Source organism: Sycon ciliatum, chromosome 10 (assembly GCF_964019385.1).
Source record: "Sycon ciliatum chromosome 10, ocSycCili1.1, whole genome shotgun sequence".
NCBI lineage: Eukaryota > Metazoa > Porifera > Calcarea > Leucosolenida > Sycettidae > Sycon > Sycon ciliatum.
This window is the reverse complement of record NC_088652.1, coordinates 6,815,767-6,836,897: the sequence shown is the minus strand read 5'-3', so window position 1 is coordinate 6,836,897 and position 21,131 is coordinate 6,815,767. Positions and strand designations below refer to the sequence as shown.

At 47.3% G+C, this 21,131-nt stretch overlaps 1 protein-coding gene and 1 non-coding gene across 2 annotated transcripts; one reads left to right on the top strand and one right to left on the bottom strand.

The window, feature by feature from the left end:
- Nucleotides 1–10: 10 nt before the first annotated feature.
- Trnam-cau (transfer RNA methionine (anticodon CAU)) lies at nt 11–83 on the top strand. The gene has a single exon. It is a non-coding gene; the product is annotated as a tRNA-Met (tRNA).
- A 561-nt stretch (nt 84–644) lies between these two features.
- On the bottom strand, nt 645–15,725 carry LOC135825834 (uncharacterized). The gene is made up of 6 exons (XM_065338465.1): nt 15,390–15,725; nt 8,223–8,322; nt 7,311–7,420; nt 3,750–3,840; nt 1,761–1,865; nt 645–1,526 (listed from the first exon to the last, which is right to left on the bottom strand). The coding sequence occupies exons 1-6, from the start codon at nt 15,590–15,592 to the stop codon at nt 1,410–1,412; spliced, it is 726 nt and encodes a 241-aa protein (XP_065194537.1). The 5' UTR covers nt 15,593–15,725; the 3' UTR covers nt 645–1,409.
- Nucleotides 15,726–21,131: the final 5,406 nt, after the last annotated feature.

The following is a 21,131-nucleotide window of genomic DNA, read 5'->3' as shown; positions in this document are numbered from 1 at the left end:
CCCGCCAGTTGCCTCCTTAGCGCAGTAGGCAGCGCGTCAGTCTCATAATCTGAAGGTCGTGAGTTCGATCCTCACAGGGGGCACGTTCTTTTTTTTTTCCCTGCTCCTGAGATGGCACGCGCGCACTCCGATCTCCCGACCAGGAAGTCGTAAAATACAGGTATTTAACGACTCCCTGCTCCCGACTCGCATCAAAGCCATCATGAACGTAACGTAATCGTTGGATAGCTAGCTCTGAGTCTACTTTATTATTCTGAGAGAGGCATGGTCGGTGGGGATAATAGTGGATGCTTGCTTGGCATTTATTTTAAATCTATCCCAGCTGGGGATCAAGGTCCCTCATATCACCTACACCATGCATTTCTGATTTTTATTCATTTCATATTAAAAACCAGTAAAGTACTGGTGTGCCTTTGAGAGGGGGAACACCCGAGTTTCTTTGAGTTCTCTTGGGACTGACATGAATTCCCTCCACATAACCCACATGCAGTCTCAGTTTCTCAGCCACTTGCATCGTGCACACACGAAGGCTGCAGCACATGGGCAATTCGCGACTAACCCCCGCGGTCGTGGCGCATGCAACAGCTGCGCCGGTGTTTATTTTGTTTGGGCTGCCTGACGAATCACTCACTGCACAAGTGTAGTTGGAGGAGTGGCATGCATCCATGCTCTGCCAATGAGCCACTCGGACACGAAAACGGAAAACAAACCGTGGGGCTGCAGCAGGCCCTGCTACAGAAATGCATAAACAAAAACTAGACGCCTGTACGTACATAACCGTACGAGCACGCGCTACCTAAAAAGGAATATGAAAAAGCTATATATATAAAAGAGTAAAGCGTCCAATAATTCGGCAGTGCACATAAAACGAGTAAAGGTCAAATGCTCTCAAGACAAAATGTTACTAGTACACATGCAAAATAGATCACGGCAGAATCAGAGCTAGAGGGAGAGGAGAAGACAAGATAGAGTCAAGGCCGAACAGTAGAGCAGAGAGAGAAAGGGGCTCTTGAGGTTGCGGAAACCCGCTGGAGCGGTTAGAGCACAGATCGTTCAGGCAGCGACACACATGCGGTGCTAGGTACTAAAGAAACATAAACACAACTTGGCATGACTGCTCACTGCTGAAGACGTCTGGATGTGAAGAGCAGTCCAAAACAGGGAGGTCCAAAAAATAGGTGGGAGAGAGAGAGAGAGAGAGGAGAGAGAGAGAGAGAGAGAGAGAGAGAGAGAGAGAGAGAGAGAGAGAGAGAGAGAGAGAGAGAGAGAGAGAGAGGTCAAGTCAAAGAGTGGAGGGAAGCTTAGCTAGGGACACGTCCATGCTGGCAGGCCCGCACGGCCCCAACTCCGCACAGAATGGGCAACGAACGGAAAGGCAATGGTAGCTTGCAAACACTGCGGTAGAGGGTTCAGGCGAGCCGCTTGCGCTTGCTAGGTGGCATGCACTGTGCACTCTTGTCGTGGCGGGGATTATCCAAGACACGACTGGCTTCCTCGAGCGGCAAGTCAGACAGAACAGAGCCAAGCTGGATAGAAGCACACAGTTACACATTCAAAGTAAGGAAAAGCTGGAGAGGAAACAACGCTCACACTATCAATACGCCTTGGTCCCTGAATCGGCGAAAAGATAATTCTACTTCGAAATAGCACTTTGACAAGATGTCTGCAGTTGAACTCAACAATGTCACCCCGGGCACTGCCCAAACGCGCGCACACACACACACACATGCACACACACACACACATGACCACACACAAACCTTGTCAATCCTGCCCCAGGATTCGTTGAGGCGCTCCCGCGTCCTGGCGAGGGCCGCTTCCTTCGCGGCACATTGCGCTTCCAACTGTTCAGTCATCTCCTTCGCCTACAAGCACAAAACCAAAACAAAATGTCCCTTCAAGGATCAAGGCGCAGAGACCGCTCCTAAAGCAGTGGGAGGTGAGGAGATCAGACCCACCAAAGCGGTCAAAGACCGAAAATCCCATTCACTGCATCTGCATCCGCGAAACCAAGGTGTACAGGTAATGGCATGTCAGCAAGTCGTTTTCATGACCTACATCTCAGACTCTCAGACATGCCCATCGCGGAAGCGATGATAGCGAACACCTATGCTAGACATGGCAACTTGTGCTGGGATGGACTTACATGGACATCCTGGAATGTGCGGTACAGGTCTATCCTCCTTAGGGCGCGTTCAGACTGGCGTAAAAAACAAGCGGAATGTGAAAGTTGTCAAGGTGAATCGCCCACGTGACGTTCCCGCCAGCGTAAACACGGAAAAGGTTTCCCACCACTCTGCAGGCCAGTGGAATGCAGATTCCGGCGGCACGCGGAGCGCTTTTGATATCCTTCCAGCACATGTTCCGTCTTTTCGTTTTATTTCAGCCTCTACTCTTGCAGTCTGACTGCATGCTTTTGAGTTTTGAGTTTTGACTTCTAGACTGCCAACGAATTACTTCTCCCATCATGCCGAAATCTTTGTTCGACTCAGCAATGGAGAGGGAGTTCATGGAGCTGTACGTGGTGATTTTTGCGGGCCGCTCTGCAGGCAAAACGTTACTGCGAACGAGAAGCATACTCTGATCGCGGAGCGGATGAATGCCACCCAAGCACCAAACACTCCGGACATAGTATTCTTTCCGTCGACAAGCACAAGCAAATGCACAATGATCCAGCATCTCAACAGACTGAATTAGTTTATTTTGATATCCAACTCAAACTATTACTTAGTCAACTCAAATTTTTCAAATGTCGAAGCTTCACATGTACTGGCCATTCCAGCGGGATACATGTGCAGTGTGATTGCGATTCCCGGGATTACGCTGCAGCTTTCCGGCGGCTATTCACGCCAGTCTGAACGCGCCCTTAGTAGACAATCCCGGGGATTTCAAAATGTTTGTCTTATATTTATAACGAGTATTGACTACCGTACTGGCAATATATGTTGCCGCGTAACGCAGGGGGTGCGGCGTAACGCGCGACCAGGCTAGTGCGACAAATTTTCGTTGCGTTTGTAACGCGCGTCCGGCGGGGTGCGGCGATCTTTTCATTGCAAAAAAGGCTGAAAACTGTGAAAGCACGTGTACCGCGTGGTGAAAAGTTCAAAACTGGACGCAGCACGAAGTCCTGCAATAGCAAAAAAAGGACTGCGGCAATATAGAAACCTGTGTAACGGCTCCTGTGCGACTTTGCATGTAACGCCCTGCGTGCGGTAAACATGTGCCAATGTAACGCTTCATGGCCTCACTGCGACCATATATATTGCCAGTACGGTACTATCCGGACGTGAGTGTACACGTTTCAGACGTCAGGGGATTTTCAATCGTTGTCCACTAACGAGGTTTGTCTTGTGACCGATGACGTACTAACCAGGGTAGACCTGTATTGACGTAAAACATTCAATCCAGTAACGTTATAGTGGTCCCTCTATAATCTGGCACCGATTGTGCTACGGTTTCTGCTGGATTAGGGAGGGTGCTGGATTAACAAATCTGATATGCTGTGGCAGCGGGCATGAGTAGGACATTTTGGCTGCTGATTATTATGCTGGCTAATAGAGGGTTCTGCTATATAAAGTGCTGCAGTACTTTTCGGCCTTTTTCATTTTTTTCCTCGCGCACACACACACACACACACCACACCACACCACACCACATACTCCGGCATGCACTGGCTGTTGGTAGCCACCCAGGAGAATGAAAGAAAAGTCAGGAGGAGTCCGAGAAAGAGAAGAAAGGCATGGACTCACGCTCTCGAGCTCCTTCTCCAGCCAAACGCGCACTTCCGGTCCGCGTGCATCGCCAGCATCAATGTCCTCGTTGGCATCGCCACTCGGTCGCCTGTACAGACAAAGAGAAGCGCCGGCGGAGCACAGAGGCACACGACCATCGCAACCACTACCAACAAGCAACGTTAATCCGGTCCCTCTCTAATCTCCGCTTCCTGATGCCTTACCAGTATTAGTACTCCACATCCTTTATTGCTTAACCCACAAATAATTGTGATACAGATTGTAAACCATTCGAGGTAGAAGAGAAAGCCATTAAAAATAAAAGAAAAATTAAAAAGGTTATTGTACCATGCCAGACGGCTATTATTAAGTCATGTACCAACTAGTACTAGTACCAGTACTGTTACTGGTAAACTGGTAAGAAAATCAGGCAGCTGATAATCTCTTTCACTTTTCAAGCCCATAGCACCATACATGTATGGTTCAGTCTGCAGACTTGGCCTTCCAAGATCTACAGCCACGCTGATTAGAGGTCATAGGCATGGATCGCAGCACATACAGTACATTTAGCGGAACTAAAAAATAAAATAATTCGGCCGGGAGGGCAAAAATTATGGGGCGGGCGCTGACGGTAAACAATTTTTTTTACTTGGCCTAATCCAAACAATACTGCTCAAACCTGAAAATGGGGGTGCGACTTATAATCGGGGAAATACGGCATTAAATGGAAACAAGGAAAACGGTGGGGCACACGTTATGCGTTAGTTCACCAACTTAACCAGGTTTTGAACAAACAGACGTGCACAAGGTAGCACCAGACTGACAGACTGTTCAAAACCTGGTTTAGTTGGTGGACTCTGACGCATAACTTGTGCCCCACCGTTTTCCTTGCTTCCATTTAATATTTTCCTTGGCTCAACATCTGAGTAAATACAGTTTTCATTTTGACAATCTGAACAGTCCACGTTACAATTTACAACAGTGGAACAAGGCAACTGTGTGCCCCGTACATCTTAAGGTAGTTCGCTACACTTTCAGCCATCTTTTTGCGCTCGAGTTTTGAGCTTTTCTGGCACGAGAAAAACTGTGGCAACGGAGTGCGGCCTCGCGGACATCGGGACTTTGGCCACAATGCTGCCAGGAAATGGTCGCTTTTGTGTGTATATTTTGAATTTTGAGTCAAGCACTACCCACTAATTTTCCTGTTTAGTTGTCGCTTCTCGACCTGTCTCGGGACGATGAACGAGGACAAGAGAGCAAAGAGAAACAAGAAGGGAAGGTACTCCAAGAAAGGGATAGTGTCGAGGAACCAAGCAGCGTCCAAGGTATTGGCTGAGTATCGTAAGAAACGGAAATCAGAGTCTGAGGAGTGCCTGCAAGGTCAGTAGAATGCCACTGCTGACAATTCTACCTATCCTGTGACCACTCCGTCACATTGTTTTCCTCTCTCTAAGAGGGTGTTGATTTACCCAGTTGCGGGCCGGCGCTCAGTCCACCTTCCTACGTTGGCTGCTGGGATGACGTGCCAGAATACCACGTGCAAAGGAAAATTGCATTTGGTGGACTGCGTGGGCGAGAAACGATATGGCCTGGCCTCCGTTCTCCATATCCGTTGCGAGGCTTGTGGCTTTGTAAGCAATGTTGATATTGATAGTCGTGTGAAGAACGCACCTCCATCCCGTGGCCCCAAGCCATTTGCTAGCAACAAGAAAGCTGCCCTGGGTAAGTCACATTTTGAAAATGAAAATTTTTCGTAGATTATTGTTGCAAGTTTTCTGCTTGTATTGAAAAAAACGACCGGTGTTTCTGCAACATTCTTGTTTGTGTTCGTGAGTGTCCCTCTGAGTTGTCATAGTGTCCGCTGTGCTGCCATTTTGTGTCCTCTGTGCTGTTGTCGTTGCTGTTTCAGGGATGCTGCATGCTGGCATTGGAGAGACCCATGTCAACAGTTTCTTGTCCACTATCGACATCCCTCCTGTCTGCCACAAGACGGTGAAGAAAGCAGAGAGGTCCATTGGCAATGTTGTGGAGGAATGCGCAGAGAACAGCTGCAAGGCAAATTTGGCAAAGGAGCGTCACCATACCTAATACCCGTGCCATGTCGTCCAGCCGTCAGCCGACCACTGCTCAGCCAACCACAGTGTGTGCTGCAACGCAAGAGCCTGGTCAAGTGACTCCAGCTACTCCTCCACTTACAGCAGACAAACTGCGGCTGTTTGAGCGCCGTTTGGCCGAGGGGCACAACTTGACACATGATGCCGAGTACAATGCCTGGAAAGAGCACCGCCTCTATCCTAGCGCAATTGGAACTGAGAGCGTTGGTGACAACGACGGCAAAGTTGGTGATGGTGGTGATTGTCAAGTGACTCCAGCTACTCCAGATTGTGCTGATAGCACATAAATGTCATGCTTTTGACATGCGTGTGCTGGTCAACTCCCTCAATCGCGACGACCTCATGGTGAGTGATACCTTCAGGCACCTCAGCTCCTTACATTATAATTCATAACGCCTGTCGCAGGTGAAGTCTGTAGAGCATGACATCATTATTGTTTCTTATACTGTGTGAACACGGAATTCACGGTACTGAGCGATCGTGAGTTTGTTTGTTCATGCTTTCGCAGTTTTCTGTTGCGCGCCAGGGGATTATTTCCATCTGGAGAGTTTACGTTTCACGATCTTTCAATTTCGAACATGAGAAAAAAAACGGGTGTTGAATGATTCAACACCCGTGATTCAGAATCACTTTTTTCCGCTGTGAGTTGGCCGTCTGTCGTGTTGAAATCTCAAGTTGCAACGTGAGATGCATTATGCAGGGTTCGCACCAAGTCATGAAAATATTATTCAAGAGTTTTCAAGGGCCCCAAACCCCATTTTTTCAAGGACATTCAAGGACATTAGTTGGTGGGCTAACCGTTGGTTGGAACATCGCCGCCATTATCACTCAGAGAGAAGACATCGCGCTCAGAAGAAGAGGTGTTCACGCTGCGTCCAAGAGTGAACTATTGTGCTCTTTGACCCTCCATAGTTCCTCTGAGAGAGTGCCTGGGAGATAGGTAGCTTGGAAATGGCCGTAGAACGTGCTTTCCTGGACGCAATATTCAGCCATTTCTACCGTCTTCTTCAACTCGATTTATTTCGAAAAAAATGTTATTTTTCAGGGTTTCTGCACTGGACGCGTTTGGGATCGAAAATCTCACCTGCGCAAACAGGCTGCGCAGCTCACGCGCTGAGATCCCTATCAGTACTACCAAGAGTGGATCCACTCTTGGTACTAGATCTACGGACTACGGTACCGGTTACCCAGCAGTGCGCGTAGACCTACTGCATGAACGTGAGTAGATCTACCGCATTCAAACCCAAAATCAAGGAAAAACACACTTTTTTCAAAAATTCAAGCACCCACACGAAAATTCAAGGATATTCAAGCACTTTCAAATCCGGCTTTGACATTCAAGGACTTTCAAGGAATTCAAGGAGTGGTGCGGACCCTGATTATGGCAATGAGATCTCACATTTGAAATTGAAAAAAAAACATGAAGCATAAACTCTCCATTAGGCAGTTTAGAGTAATTGCTTACCAGTTACAGCTTCCATCGTCAGTGCTCAGCGACTCATCCTCCGTGATCTGATCTAGCCGGTTGAGGAGTTCGACAAGATTGAGTTCCTTCCACAATTCTTTACACTCCGCCTGCAGTTAACGACATCAAGGAATAGACAACAAACATAACTAGATGTTCTCTCCACGGCACGATCCAGCGAGGCATACACCACCACTACATGATATAACGTTACATAGAGTTCTGTTGATTCCTGATACAACGAACACTGATTTGCCGGAGAATTAGTTCTTTAATAAAACCAAAAGGGTTTTATTTTATACCAGGAAGGCACTCACAGCATATAAAACAACGCATCATGCCTGGCTTACAGGCAGTGAGTGCAGCAGTGCACTTGGCATTCTGTAAGTGAACAGATATTCGGCGTATGTTCGTTTTTCGGCTATTTTCCGTCCGGGTCTTCGAGGCTGATATTTCGGTTTGCAAGGCACAGAATGACAGGGTATGCAGGCAGCAATGGTACAGGCTAAAATTTTAATGCGGCCGAAATGGGTTTTGCCCGTGGGGTCTGATATTTAAACGGGCTGAAACTTTGCCGGCTTACAGTACATGCTCTCCTTCGTTATAAAGTTGTACGAAAGCAGTTCGGTACAATGGGTTAATTTGTATGGGCTCAAACAGGGATATTATGGCAATGGCTCGCTATTATAACGAAATCTGCTGCTTGCGAGTTGCCAACATCGTATTTCCCCGAATAAAAGTCGCATCTTTTTATGCTAAGCTTCAAGGGCAAAGCATTGGGTGCGACTTACAATCGAATGTGCTATCCTACCTACATGGCTATATTGAAACAATGGATAACTGAGGTATGAGCGAACTTTCTACCGAAATCTGAAGATCAAAATAAACGCTCCCTATATCCCACCAACTTACATCTATGCAACGTTTGAGTTGTACGGACATTGCCGCAGCCCATTCCTTGAGGAGGCGTGCCCGGTGGCCCTTGACGTTGGGGAAGAGCTCTAGAATGTGCCTGTGAAACACGGCACAGACCAGGACAGACCAGAAAACGTGCGTGCGCGCGCGCGCGCGCGGGCGGGCACACACACACACACACATATGCGCGCACACGCCACACACATATGCGCGCACACACGCCATGCACACTCACCCACACAAACATACACACAAACATACACACACACACACATGCACACACACAAACACACACAAAAACATACACACACACACATATGCACACACACAAACACACACACATATACACACAGTGTCAGATGAATGCACAGTCCAAGAAAATCATAATCAAGTGAGTGTGCGGATCGTACAGCACAAATGTTGACGGGATGTTGCGAGGGTACAGTATTCAAATGCTGAGGACACGCCTGCTATAAATTTGTATTCCATATAATATATAATGTACTAAGTGTCACATCAGCCTTCTGGGTCCGAGTTTCGTAACAAAAATAGCAGTGACTACACATACTTGGATGCACAATTTCCGGTGCAAACAAACTCAGAATACGGACCATTGGGTAAACCGCACTCTACAATTATGGTCACTGTTGTGTATGCACTACCGTATTTACTTGAAGTATGTATGTACTCTTAATTAGTGGTCAAACGAATGTGCTAAACAGCGAATCGAACCTTCTCTGAATGTTCCTAACGAATACCGAACGAATGTCGCCCGTTCCATGATTAAGAAATCAGTAAGAAATTATAGCTACCAACCAGTATGTAACACTAAAACTTTTGTAAAAGGCACCCAAATCATAAGTGAAGTTGCACACTGCAAGTCTGCAACAGAGACTGTAGATGCCATGACTCATTTATGAAGTGGAAAGTGATGGTGATGTACCCCTCCATTCGTCTGCTTGTCCACAGGTCTGTAGTCAGCGCCATGGAGCTGGCCTTTTCAAGGTTCTCCACCACTGCACCAGCAACTTCAGGCCCGCGACGTGCTTCCGCTGAATTAGCTTTGTCACTTGAGTCGCAGGTAGCCAGGCTCGGGGTAGTTCATGAGAGAAAGGAACCCCCGCACCAGTGACTACGCTCACAGGCCAAAGATCTCTGCACACAAATTCCACCAATCGGTCGTCGCATCCAGAGCCTCAGAGGATCTAGCCGCTGGCACTTTCTTTGCCTTGAAGAAGGCAGTTATCCCTCCGTCCTTTTTCGGTTTCGCCCCTGCGCCAACCAAGTCGACATGGTGAACGTCCTTCAGATGGTTACGTAAATTCGTTGTTCCGCCATGATCTGCCAAGTCTTTCGGCGGCTTGAACCGAGTACACGTAGCAATATTGTCGTGAGAATAAAGATAATATTGTCAGCCGTTTTCTCTATTCCGAAATCCCATACGGCAGAGCGCCTACTCTTCTCGGCCATGACGAACGTTGGGTGGATTTGATGAAGAAAGACTCAACGACTGCTCTCAGCAATAGTTATTATTTCAGACAGACCGTCGAGTGTTGTCACGACTAAAATCGCCTGTGGCACTGCACTTCCAGTTTCACAGCCGGACGCGGTGCACGCATGCAACGTTCAACCCAGACTAGAGTTCACTGCGCAGACTAGACCTACCGTAGTCTACGATCTTGAGGAAGTAATCAGTTGAGCACCCATACCAGTGCAGTGCACGCAGTCCACCCAGTCCACAGCACAGTTCACATGGTTCGCGCGCGCACACCGACTCGAGTCTGGGCCAGTTCGTGATCGGACCACAAACATCCGGCCTTGTACATGTACAACTAACGTTACTTACTTTCACACCTCGCGCCAGCTACTAGTACTAGTTACATGGCATGCATACATATGTACATGTACAGTCATGAAGACAGCGCGGCACGGCTTCAAAAGTAGACGTGTGTACGTGCTTGCATGCATGAAAATCGCTGCTACGAGTGCAGAGTTCACAGCTTTGTGAGTTACGATATTCGTTTGGGCGGTCAACTTGACATTCGAATATCGACTCGAGAACGAACGTTCGAAGCTTCTCAGCATTCGTTTGACCACTAAAGTCTCTTATGGACTGCCCTGTCCATGTATGATGCTCCCCTGCCCTGTGCTGTATTCTACCCGCTATGATACGAAGGTCTCTGCCAATGCGTCTGCCTACGGCATTGGAGCTGTTCTCTTCCAGCGCCGCTCACCAGCAGCCGACTGGCAGCCGGTCGCATGTGCCTCTCGTTCACTGTCACCGGCCGAGCTGAATTATGCACAGATTGAGAAGGAGGCTCTCGCACTAACGTGGGGTTGCGAGCGCTTCTCTCACTACCTTCTTGGTTTGCCGGTATTCAGCATCGAGACGGACTACAAGCCGTTGGTCCCACTCTTCAATACGAAGCTGCTGTACTCCCTGCCAGCTCGAATCCTACGCTTTCGGCAGCGCATGGCCAGGTTTGCCTATGATGTTATTCATGTGCCTGGCAAATATCTTTATTCCGCCGACGCCTTGTCACGGGCTCCAGAACTGTGTTCCGCCAGTCGCCCAGCTGCCGACACTGAGCTCCAGGAAGACGCGGAAGCGTATGCTCAGGTCACGCGTTCCGCAGTCGAGCAGCTGGACGCATCACTGGCTTCGATTGGCGAAGCACAAGCTGCCCATTCAGTGTGTCAGCAGCTGCTAACGCTGATCACCAATGGTTGGCCTCCCTCATCCAAGACACTCTCACCAGACATAAGAGTATTCTGGCCGCTACGACATGAGCTCACCATCACCTCGGGCATCATCCTACGAGGTCAGCGCATATACATCCCGCCTGCATTGCACAGTGATATGTTAGCGCTGATCCACACCGGTCATCAAGGCGAAGTACGATGCAAACTGCGCGCTGCCAGTTCTGTTTGGTGGCCAGGCCTCGCAACAGCAATCTCTAAGTTGGTTGCCAACTGCCCGCAGTGCGCAGAGCATCGCCTGCAGCCACTTGAGCCGCTCGTGGCCACCGCCACTCCCGAACGGCCCTGGCACACGATTGGTGTGGATTTCTTCAAGCATAATCGCACCAACTGGTTGGTCGTGGTCGAATACTACTCTCATTACCCTGAGGTCATCACCATGTCGTCTATCACCGTTAATAAACTCGTGGACACACTCCACTCGCTTTTCAGCCGCCATGGTGTTCCTGCCATTGTTGGCTCTGACAATGGCCCGCAATTTGCTTCGCAGGAGTTCCGGACGTTCACCCGTCAACTCAATTTCCAGCACGTCACCAGCAGTCCACATTACCCGCAGAGTAATGGAGAAGCCGAGCGCATGGCCCGTACCGTCAAGGACATGCTCAAGAAGAACGCCACCACGAGGCAGTTGTATGCAGTTGCCACACCCGTACTAACTTTCGGGCGGGTACTGACTTTCGGGCATGAACTAACTATCGGGCCTGACTTGTGTGTAGTGGAGAAGTCATTTTGATGTAGATGTGCATGCTACATGCTGCATGTGCGCACCGTACCGGTACTTATTTCGGGTAGTATGTTTATCGGGCTTGACTTGACTTCAACAGACAGAGTCAAAAGAATGAAGGGGGTATTTATTTCGGGCAGGTACTTATTTACGGTGTTTACGGTACTGAAAAATATGTAATTTTAGGTGCATTAAAATTTCGGTGCCAGGGACCTGCCAGGTTTCAGATGTAATTTAGAATTACGTGACCAGCGTTCCCTTCACATACAGTGCATACTCTAGTGCCTTTTAGGTGTAATTTAAATTTAGGTGCCTGGTTTCTCTACCGAAATCACCGAAATTAAAGTTACACCGAAAATTACACGTTTTACAGTACATTGAAACAACATGGCACAAATCTGAAGGGGGGGGGGGGGGTGCGACTTATAAACGAGTGTGACTTATGATCGGAGAAATACGGTAATGCTACAAGTACTAACAAGCAAAGTCAAACGAGTCTTTGGGAGTTAATATTGTTGGAAGCTACCGTAGGAAGTCTATATGTGCGTGGATGCCGGTAGCAATATGTGTGACACCACACACAAGACACCGGCAGGTGTGTGTGTGTGTGTGTGTGTGTGTGTGTGTGTGTGCACGTGCATGCGTGTGTGTGTGTGTGTGTGTTTGTGTGTGGCTCTTGCTTGGTATGTAAACGGACATTCAAGAGTAAATCTAGACTCGGACGACACAAATGTTCTACTGATCGTCAGCTGCCCGTAGCGGAACAGCCAGACGCACGTCAATGCCATACCTGCCTTCGGTGGTTCCGAAGTGCCGGTGGACTTGCTGTGCACAAGTGCACGACACCCGCCCCGGCATCACCGCCCACACCCCAGCGCATACCAATCACCAGCCATCCGTTGCGTGTTGCAACCAGCACTGTGCTACCTGTGATCGCTGTTTTAAATCTGCTTCTGGCTTTCGGCGATGTCGTGGCGGAGCGGCTTCCTAGTGGCAGTGCTGACTTCTCTCAAACTCTCTCTCTTCTACTCTCCCCTGTCTCGGGGTCGGGGTGGCCAAGCATATGGCAGCTGTACACCAGGCCAGGTGTGTGCGTGTGTGTGTGTGTTTTTCTCTTTGTTGGCCTCCTCCACGGGGCGGCCCTGGCCTTCTGGTCAGGGTCGTCCCTGGGTATTGACTAGCAGTAGGCTTTTCATGCCTTGCAGCCGGTTTCGCTCAAGCGCGCGTGCGCGCGCGAAAGGCAGGACATTCAGTGAGCTGACGACCAGGGCGGGTAATTTGTTGTCGTCACCGTCTTCTTGCGTCCTTTCCGCATCCTCCGCAGTGGTGTGGCGAGCCCTCGGATCAACCCCCAGCCAAAAACAATGCATTGGCGTTCGGCAAAGCAAGTGGACTCCTGGATGAGAAAGGAAACAGGTCAGACTCGCAGAAAATTTTTCCTGCGCGGTGTACCGCTGGAATCGTGAATTTGTCCTTGGCCGTGTTGTTTCGACCTGAGTGGCCAGTCGTCGTGCGGCGATGCTGTAGTGTTATTAGCTTGCTGTGCACACTCCTCGTCGCTCGTGAAAGTACGTCTTGTGGAGCCCTTGTGGGACGTTCGGTGCCCACCAGGGAGTCGTACTCAAACTAGGGAGGTGACACGGCACAGAAATCCGTGTCACATGGGTTGACTCGCACCCGTGACCCCTCGTTGTTATTTTTGGAATAGTTCAGTCCAGTCCAGTCCGAAAGGTCATACTCGGATCGACTCGCCTTCTGTACTTCACCTCCAAGCGTGCAACGCAAGACCCGCAAAGTATGATTTTTCTGTGGGGAACGATTTTGCCATTGATCAAGTTTTTATTGGAGTGCTCAGGCATACTACGATTGCTGAGACGTCCCGAGCACGCTTGTTCAGGTTCTCTATTTTCGACGAGCCGGTCCTACAGCCCCCTACATTGTATCTAACGACGTAGGAGCTGACAATGTAAGAGGATTTCCCTGGAAATAATGATGATGGTGGTGCGACTGCTGCAGGAAAAATGCTGGCTGTTTATGACAGTATGACTAGATGTACAATGTAGCTCTCTTGTATGGTACTTAACCCCTGCTATAAATGTGTTGTTTAGGAAGACTGGTGTATTGTGCAAGTCATAAAGAAGAAATGGGGCAGATACACGACTTACAATTTTCAAAAACCAGCTTCGTGTTATGTCTAATTTGTGTCAAAATTGTAGTATTTAGACATGACAATATCATTGGCTGTACTTCTCTAATATGGTACATAACCCCTGCTATAAATGTGTTATTTAGGCAGACTGGACCATTGTGCAAGTCATAAAGAAGAAATGGGGCAGATACACGACTTACATTTTTCAAAACCTGGCTTCGTGTTATATGTAATCTGTGTCAAAATTGTAGTATTTCAACATGACAATATCACTGGCTGTACTTCTCTTATAAGTTATATGGTACTTAACCCCTGCTAGAAATGTGTTGTTTAGGAAAACTGGTGTATTGTGCAAGTCATAAAGAAGAAATGGGGCAGATACACGACTTACAATTTTCAAAAACCAGCTTCGTGCTATGTGCAATTTGGGTCAACTTTTAGTATTCGGATTAACCTAGGATACGACTCTGAACAGTTCTGAACAGTTACCGTAACACTACACGCCGTCTCATAACTGCTGCTGTTGCCATCACTGCTATCATATTTATTTTTTATATTGTTCCTTTTTCAGTCGTTGCATTTTATAGTGGACCTGCGGCAGACTGTTCATCTGGTTTGTGATATTTCTTTCCTCTGTTGGTGAGTTCTTTTCCATCAATATGGCAGCTTGTTTTGATTTCCTTTTTTTCAATTCATTCTGCTGTACTTCCTGTTTTGTTTTGCGCCACTGCCCCTCACCTTGCGCTCAGTTCTCTGAGTGGAGGCCGGCGTGACCCCACTGGGGTAGCTGATTGATAGTAGTAGTACAAGGCCGTCACAGCTGGGGCGGCCTCAGCCGCCCCACTTTTTCGGCCGTTTTTTTTCTTTTTTTTTCTTTTGGAGCACATTACAACAAAGCATAATGATCGCAGGTTAGCGCAAACGTGACAAATCCTTGTCCCCGATCGTGGTTTGTTGCAGAAAATAGTCTTTCATTGCAGTTACACTGAAATGGCACCAAATGCCTGGAAATGCTTGCAATTGGCTTCGATTTTTTCCCCGGGGAGGGTAATGTTTGTCCCCGATCGTAGCGTCTTCTTCGTTTGTTGCAGAATCAAAAAGACTTCCATTGTAGTTACCGTACACTAAAATGGCACCAAATACCCGGAAATGCTTGCAATTGGCTTCAATTTTTGAAATTTTTTCCAGGGGGAGGACCCCCAGACCCCCTTCCATTGCCGCCCCACCTCAGTAAGTCGGTGCGACGGGCCTGTAGTAGTAGTAGTAGTAGTAGTAGTAGTAGTAGTAGTAGTAGTGTGTGTGTGTGTGTGTGTGTGTGTGTGTGTGTGTGTGTGTGTGTGTGTGTGTGCGCGTGTGTGTGTGCGTGTGTGTGTGCGCGCGGGCGCGTGCCAGGACATGTTCAAATACAAGAGACTTGTTAAAATTATATACGGTCATTGACTCAAGTCATCCCACTGAATTCGGGTTTCGTGTGAGCAACAAGCGACTTCTGAAAGGTTGGATGTATGCATAAATAATCCATGAAATTTACCTGGCTGACGCGCAATACTTTTCCGTAGTCTGCTCCAGAGCCTTGTTCAGCTTGGCAGCACGAATGCCCATCGCCACTTCAGTGTCCATCGCTTTGAGGCCTGAGCGACTGGCAAGTTCGATTGGAACACGAGAATTATCGGTTCCACTACTGGGTTCAGCCCGTGTTGCTGCTCCAGAGCTAGAAGGTGAGGTTGCATCCATAAGTCCTGGCTGACAAACGCTACAAAACCTTGTCCTGAATGTTCTGCGCAGCCAGAACTAAAGAAAGCTCGTATTATCGATGAAGATGATGAGGACAGGAAAATTCATATTTTTTGGTTCACCTGATCTGAGGTAGCGCGCGCTCCCGCCACACACGCGAATTCGCGATTGTTTTCGTAAAAATCTGCGATGCTTTTGTCATGACACATCAGTGACATCACGTACATATCTACGTCATGACGTCACGGCACGTCGTCGTGTAGATCTACAGACACACACACACACACATGACAGTCAAAACCAGGGAGTAGTATTTAGAGTAGTATTGTGCCATGGTGACTCCCTGGTCAAAACTATCGCGTAGACCCGGGTGCTCGAATCAGAAACGATTTGACAGGTGTGGAATTTCTCATCTGTAAATCTCAATAATAGTGAGGTTTTGCATTCCGAAATTCGGCAAAAAGATTCGGCACGCGGGAGCGAGGTCGAAAATGCACACGAAGATTCGGAGTGTTTGTTCGGAAAAAGCTCACTTTGCCGAAAATATTTTTCGGATGCATTTTCTTGTAGAAGAGCGCTAGCGCATGATTTATTCAAAAACGTTTCTTATCTCGGCATCGCTTGGCAGGCGTCTTTGGCGACATAGCATCGTCAGCTACCTCTGATTGCTCCTCTCCACTGCCTGTCGACTCTCTTTCGCCTGGAGTGTCCTCACCGTCATCTGTGTGGCTGAAAAGACTATGGCGACACGCATAAAATTTGACTTGGCCATGAGGTGGTTTTTCGGAGGCGCCTGAGGAGGCAGGTTTGGCCCTCGACTCTTTGGGCGATCAAAGTTCGTTGGAATCAGCAAGAAAAGGAGCACGGGACGGGACGTTGCTGATGCTGCCGGCTCACGAAATGAAAACACATCATTTTCGACTTGCAAAACAAACGTTGGTGCGAAAATTCGACATTTTGATGTTCGACAAATGACCGAAGAACACTGTACCGAAATTCGGAATGCAAAACCTCACTAATGTCAGAATATACTTTTGGAGAGGCGATGGAACAGGGAAGAGAGTCTGGCTTGACCCACCCAGCAGGAATTCAGAACCTGGGTGCGCTACAACACAAGCTACAGTACGCAGTAAAATTGTCGTATTTCCTTCGGATTTTTTATTTGAAAATTGGGTGCTCGAATCAGAAACAGCGAACTCGTCAGATCGTCTCCGACTCAAGCACACGGGTCTACCATCGTCTACGCTTGGTGTGGCAGTTGAGGGCAGGGAGTAGTAACTTACTACTTCATTTTTGAGAGCAAGATGGTCAGTGGAGCCGCAGATTCAGCAGGTCTTTGGCAGCACCGTACAGAAGACCCATGGCCATATCCTCGAATCAAGGACCCAGCAAAAAGTGGGTCGCGAGTATTTCAAAAAGCGTTTACCGGGCAGCGCTGAAATTTGGCATACCGTTAGCGGGCCGTATGTTGATGGTATTTGTGAAAACTAAACGAAATCGGAACAATAGTCCTAGGGCCCATTTGAAATTTCTCACTTTTACTTGACACATGTTTGCTAACATGGATTTTATGATCATTCCTGGATGGTTTTTGCCTCCTGAACACGATGGCATAGGTTTCGATTGCCGAATTGTGTCCGAACATGGTGAAAAACATCAAAATAGAAAAAGGCCGTTATTACCATGGCAACCTAACTAGAATTGCTCCTATATCCATTTTTACTGACATGTATATGGCCAAGTAGCACCTCATTTTGCTCAGAATAAGCAGTAGATACAGTACGGCGACAAGTACTGTACTTTCACAGTGTCAAAACAAAATTTCCAAAGTGCGGTGAAACTTGGTTATTGGACATGTACATGTACATTACATGTCGCGTCGAATGTTAGCATTGAGGTACGTGTACATGTACATAGTATGTGCAGCTAGCAGGTACATGAGACTATTTACAGGCATGCATTACTATAATTATCAGACTGCAAACACGAGAGAAGCGTCAGACGGTTCGGCGTTACACTTCAACTGAGAGAATAGGTATTGTAACCCAAGTACTAACAGAAGAAGGAAAAGGTGGTAGGAAACTGTCAGAGTCTAAAGAAAGAAGTGCTATAGGACAGTTTCAACCTGAACTAATTTACTCGAAGTACGTGTAGATAATACGATAGATCTCGCAGCAATGTAAGAAGGACAACACTATTTGTATGCGATGGCAGTGCTGTAACGAAAAAATGATGAAAATGAAAATACCAAAATCCTTTGCATACTAGTAGATATTAAAACAGTCCAAACACTGGCTAGCTTGTCACTATACTTAAATGCTTTGAAATGACTTCAAGGCTGCAGTTGGACAGCGCTCACAGGTGAATAGCTGCAGGTTGATCCCAACATTGTGATGCGAATACTTTCGCTTCCATGTGTTTCACTTTAACTGAAGTTGTTCTTCCGTCTGAGCTTTGAAAACTCTACGCCGTACAGCTGAGCCCATCTCTACTCCGCCATCTACACCATCACCGTTGGCTCTGCAGTCAGGGACAATTCTTTAGCCACTAGTACATGAGGTATTATATGAACATGTTTTCCCTCTTCACCGCCGCTCTTGAATCACATCAACTGCGTGCCGTGATCAGTTCAGGAGAGACAAGCCATGACATTGGACATCGGACTCTTTCTTGCAGTTAGTGTTTTATAAGTATAACGGTAGTTTCACACTGCCTAGGCCCAGCCATCAAATTCTGTGACAAGGAAATGATTCTTCTACTGCTGGTGTTGCATATTGGGATAGGTTACCTCCAGGTACTCGGATTTCGTTTTTGTAACACTCCACACCACATAGCTACTCCCTCTCACTGCAGCATGGCACTCCTTAGGCAGTTGTCCTAGAGCTGTTGAGCTGGTAAACAGGCTTTGTGCAAATGGTAGCTGATCACCACGGTCGGTGTGTTCAAATCATGGTACTCACACTAGCCGCTCTTGTAGATGCGAATCAAATGCTCGTCCACTGTAACACCTCCTGTGCAACAGTACTCACAAAGTAAATGCCTTCATTCCAGCCCGATGAAGTTAGCCAGGTCTGAAACGTTCCAGGGTTGTAGATTAGTCCTATAAATAGTTACAACTGGCTTGGCAAGCTATGATGACTTTCCCCTGCTTTCCACACATAATTGTTGTGCTGCTCCTTGTTGGAATCATGCCTACTTTTCCGGGGAGCCAAGATAACATTATATAAATGAAGGTTCTGCTGAATTTAGCATCGATCCATTCGTGGACGTTCCGACAGCAAAAGCGCCAGCGAGTCAATGCAAAACTTTGAAGAAAGTGTCCAAACGAGGTAACACATTTCTGGTATGTCACAACTACACGACTTGATGTTCAATCTTTCCAACTCTCGCACAAAATCAGTGTACGCGTCGGTTCGCATCCTGTGTATGTACGGTGTTACTATAGCTCCTGGCACATAAAAGGGTAAAAACTCCCCGGTCCAGTCAATATAGTACCGAGAAAGTCTTGAAAATGCTTGAATATAGCCGATGAGAACTTAGTTTTTTCGGCAATTTGTATTCCTATCGAGGGTGATTTCGGGACCTTTGGACGCGATTGGACACGCCATACTGGGCCAAGATACTCTTGAAGACATTATCTATCAAATAACACCGAAAAATCCTTGTTAGCCAACATGTGTCAAGGCATGTATTTTAGAGGTCGATTTTTTGAATTGGCCCCAGTACTACAAGTTTAGGTACAATTTCAGGGTGTTTCTGTTTTGGTACCCTGTGTCTCATTCGAGCACCCGGGTCTACGAGGTGATTTGTAAAAAAATTACATGGCATATTATTTTACAAATCTAGTAAAATATCATTGTTGAGGGCGATTGCGTTCTTCCCCTGAAGTGTTCTTGTTAGTTCGACAGACAAGTCAGTTGCCATTGTATTGTAGTTTGTAAGCATCAGCAGCGTTTGGCGGAATTGTTTTCTTCCACGGCCTTGTGAGACATCAATCATGGATCGAAATTCGTGAATTTGTTGTCAATGAGGTAAAATATCCCTCAATGGATGCTTGAAGGACGTCCAAGAGCCAGCGAGCATATTCTACGGCAGGTGGAAACCCTAGGCTGGTCACCGATGCCAGAATTGAGTCTGTCACACCATCAAAGTAGCAGGGCTGAAGAAGAGATTAGCCAAAAAGGTGAAGGTCAGAAACTGCAATTTTGACAAAAGGTGTCTTTCACTCACCTATCATGAAAGGTGATTCAAATCCAAGTCCGAAGCTGCTGATGCTTATGGCATACAAGTAAATAATTAGCCGTTCAGTAGACCTACATGTACGTATGGAACTCAGCTTGCTACCTCAGAAGTGCTGGTAGAGATTCACCACGGCAAAGTGCAAATGCAGGAAATGCTGCATGAATGTATGTTGGGTGTTGACGGCGGAGCACCCATTGAGGGTGGTCTGCAGTCTTCTTCCAACACAGAAGTATATGAATCCAAAAGTGAAGGAGTCACTGCACTTGTCTTGGAGAGTATGGAAGCCCCGACATTGTCAGTATGTGCCGGTTAAATGCACTGTGGCCCAGATGCACGAAGGCACCCTGTCGTGGGACGACTGGCGCGCATCATGGATGGTATCTTTGCTTGTGGTTATTTCACGCATGAGGATGCACTGCAAGTTGAAAGAAATGGAGCAGCAAGATAAGGTCTGCGTGCTCATGCTCCACAATGCCGGCAGGCGCTCAAAGATACCCTATCGTTTTGAACCGCAGTTGACGACGTACAGAAACCAATACGTTGGGCAACCTGCAAAACCAGTCTGCTTTCTCTGCATGTGATTTGCTTCAGATGTATCTTGATTTCCCATTGCAAGCTTATTGACACATTTAGGTCATATTTGTTGATGTTAGACCCTATTTTACTGACTTGTAAAATTTTGTACACACTTTTTCTGGGTGAAAAAATGTATGCAAAGCAACCCCACATGCACACTGTGTCTCTCATGTTTGTGGTGTTCGATCAAGAAGTCCATACGTGGATAGAGGACATACATAGTGACAGAATGAGACCATGCACACTTCAAAACTCGCCAGGGCAACGGAATGATAGCCTTTTTTACTTTCATGTAAAATTATTACAAATCACCTCGTACCTAGGCAAAAACCGTTATGCCAGCATCTATACCACATAAAATCTGTGATCACTTTGTGCATAAATTTTTCCAAATTGGGCGTTTGTTATCCAATCGTTTAGAAACTTATTATGAGAGTAATTGTGGAGCGATCCTGAGCAATATTCCGAAAACTATTCTCAAAAAGTTCCAGCCAAATTTGAAATATTTCAAAAACCCTACGCGTCTATAGTTTTGAAATGGACTGTATGTACGTGCAGTGCTGCACTGCTGCATGTCACAGGTACTGCTGTTGTAGCCAGTTGGTTGTGCCAACTTTACTTGGGCAAATAATTCAAGAAGAAGACTTTCGCAGGCATGCCCCCATGTATTGTATGCCCTGCACAGCAAAAGCAGGCGTGTGCGCGCACGCACACCCCAACA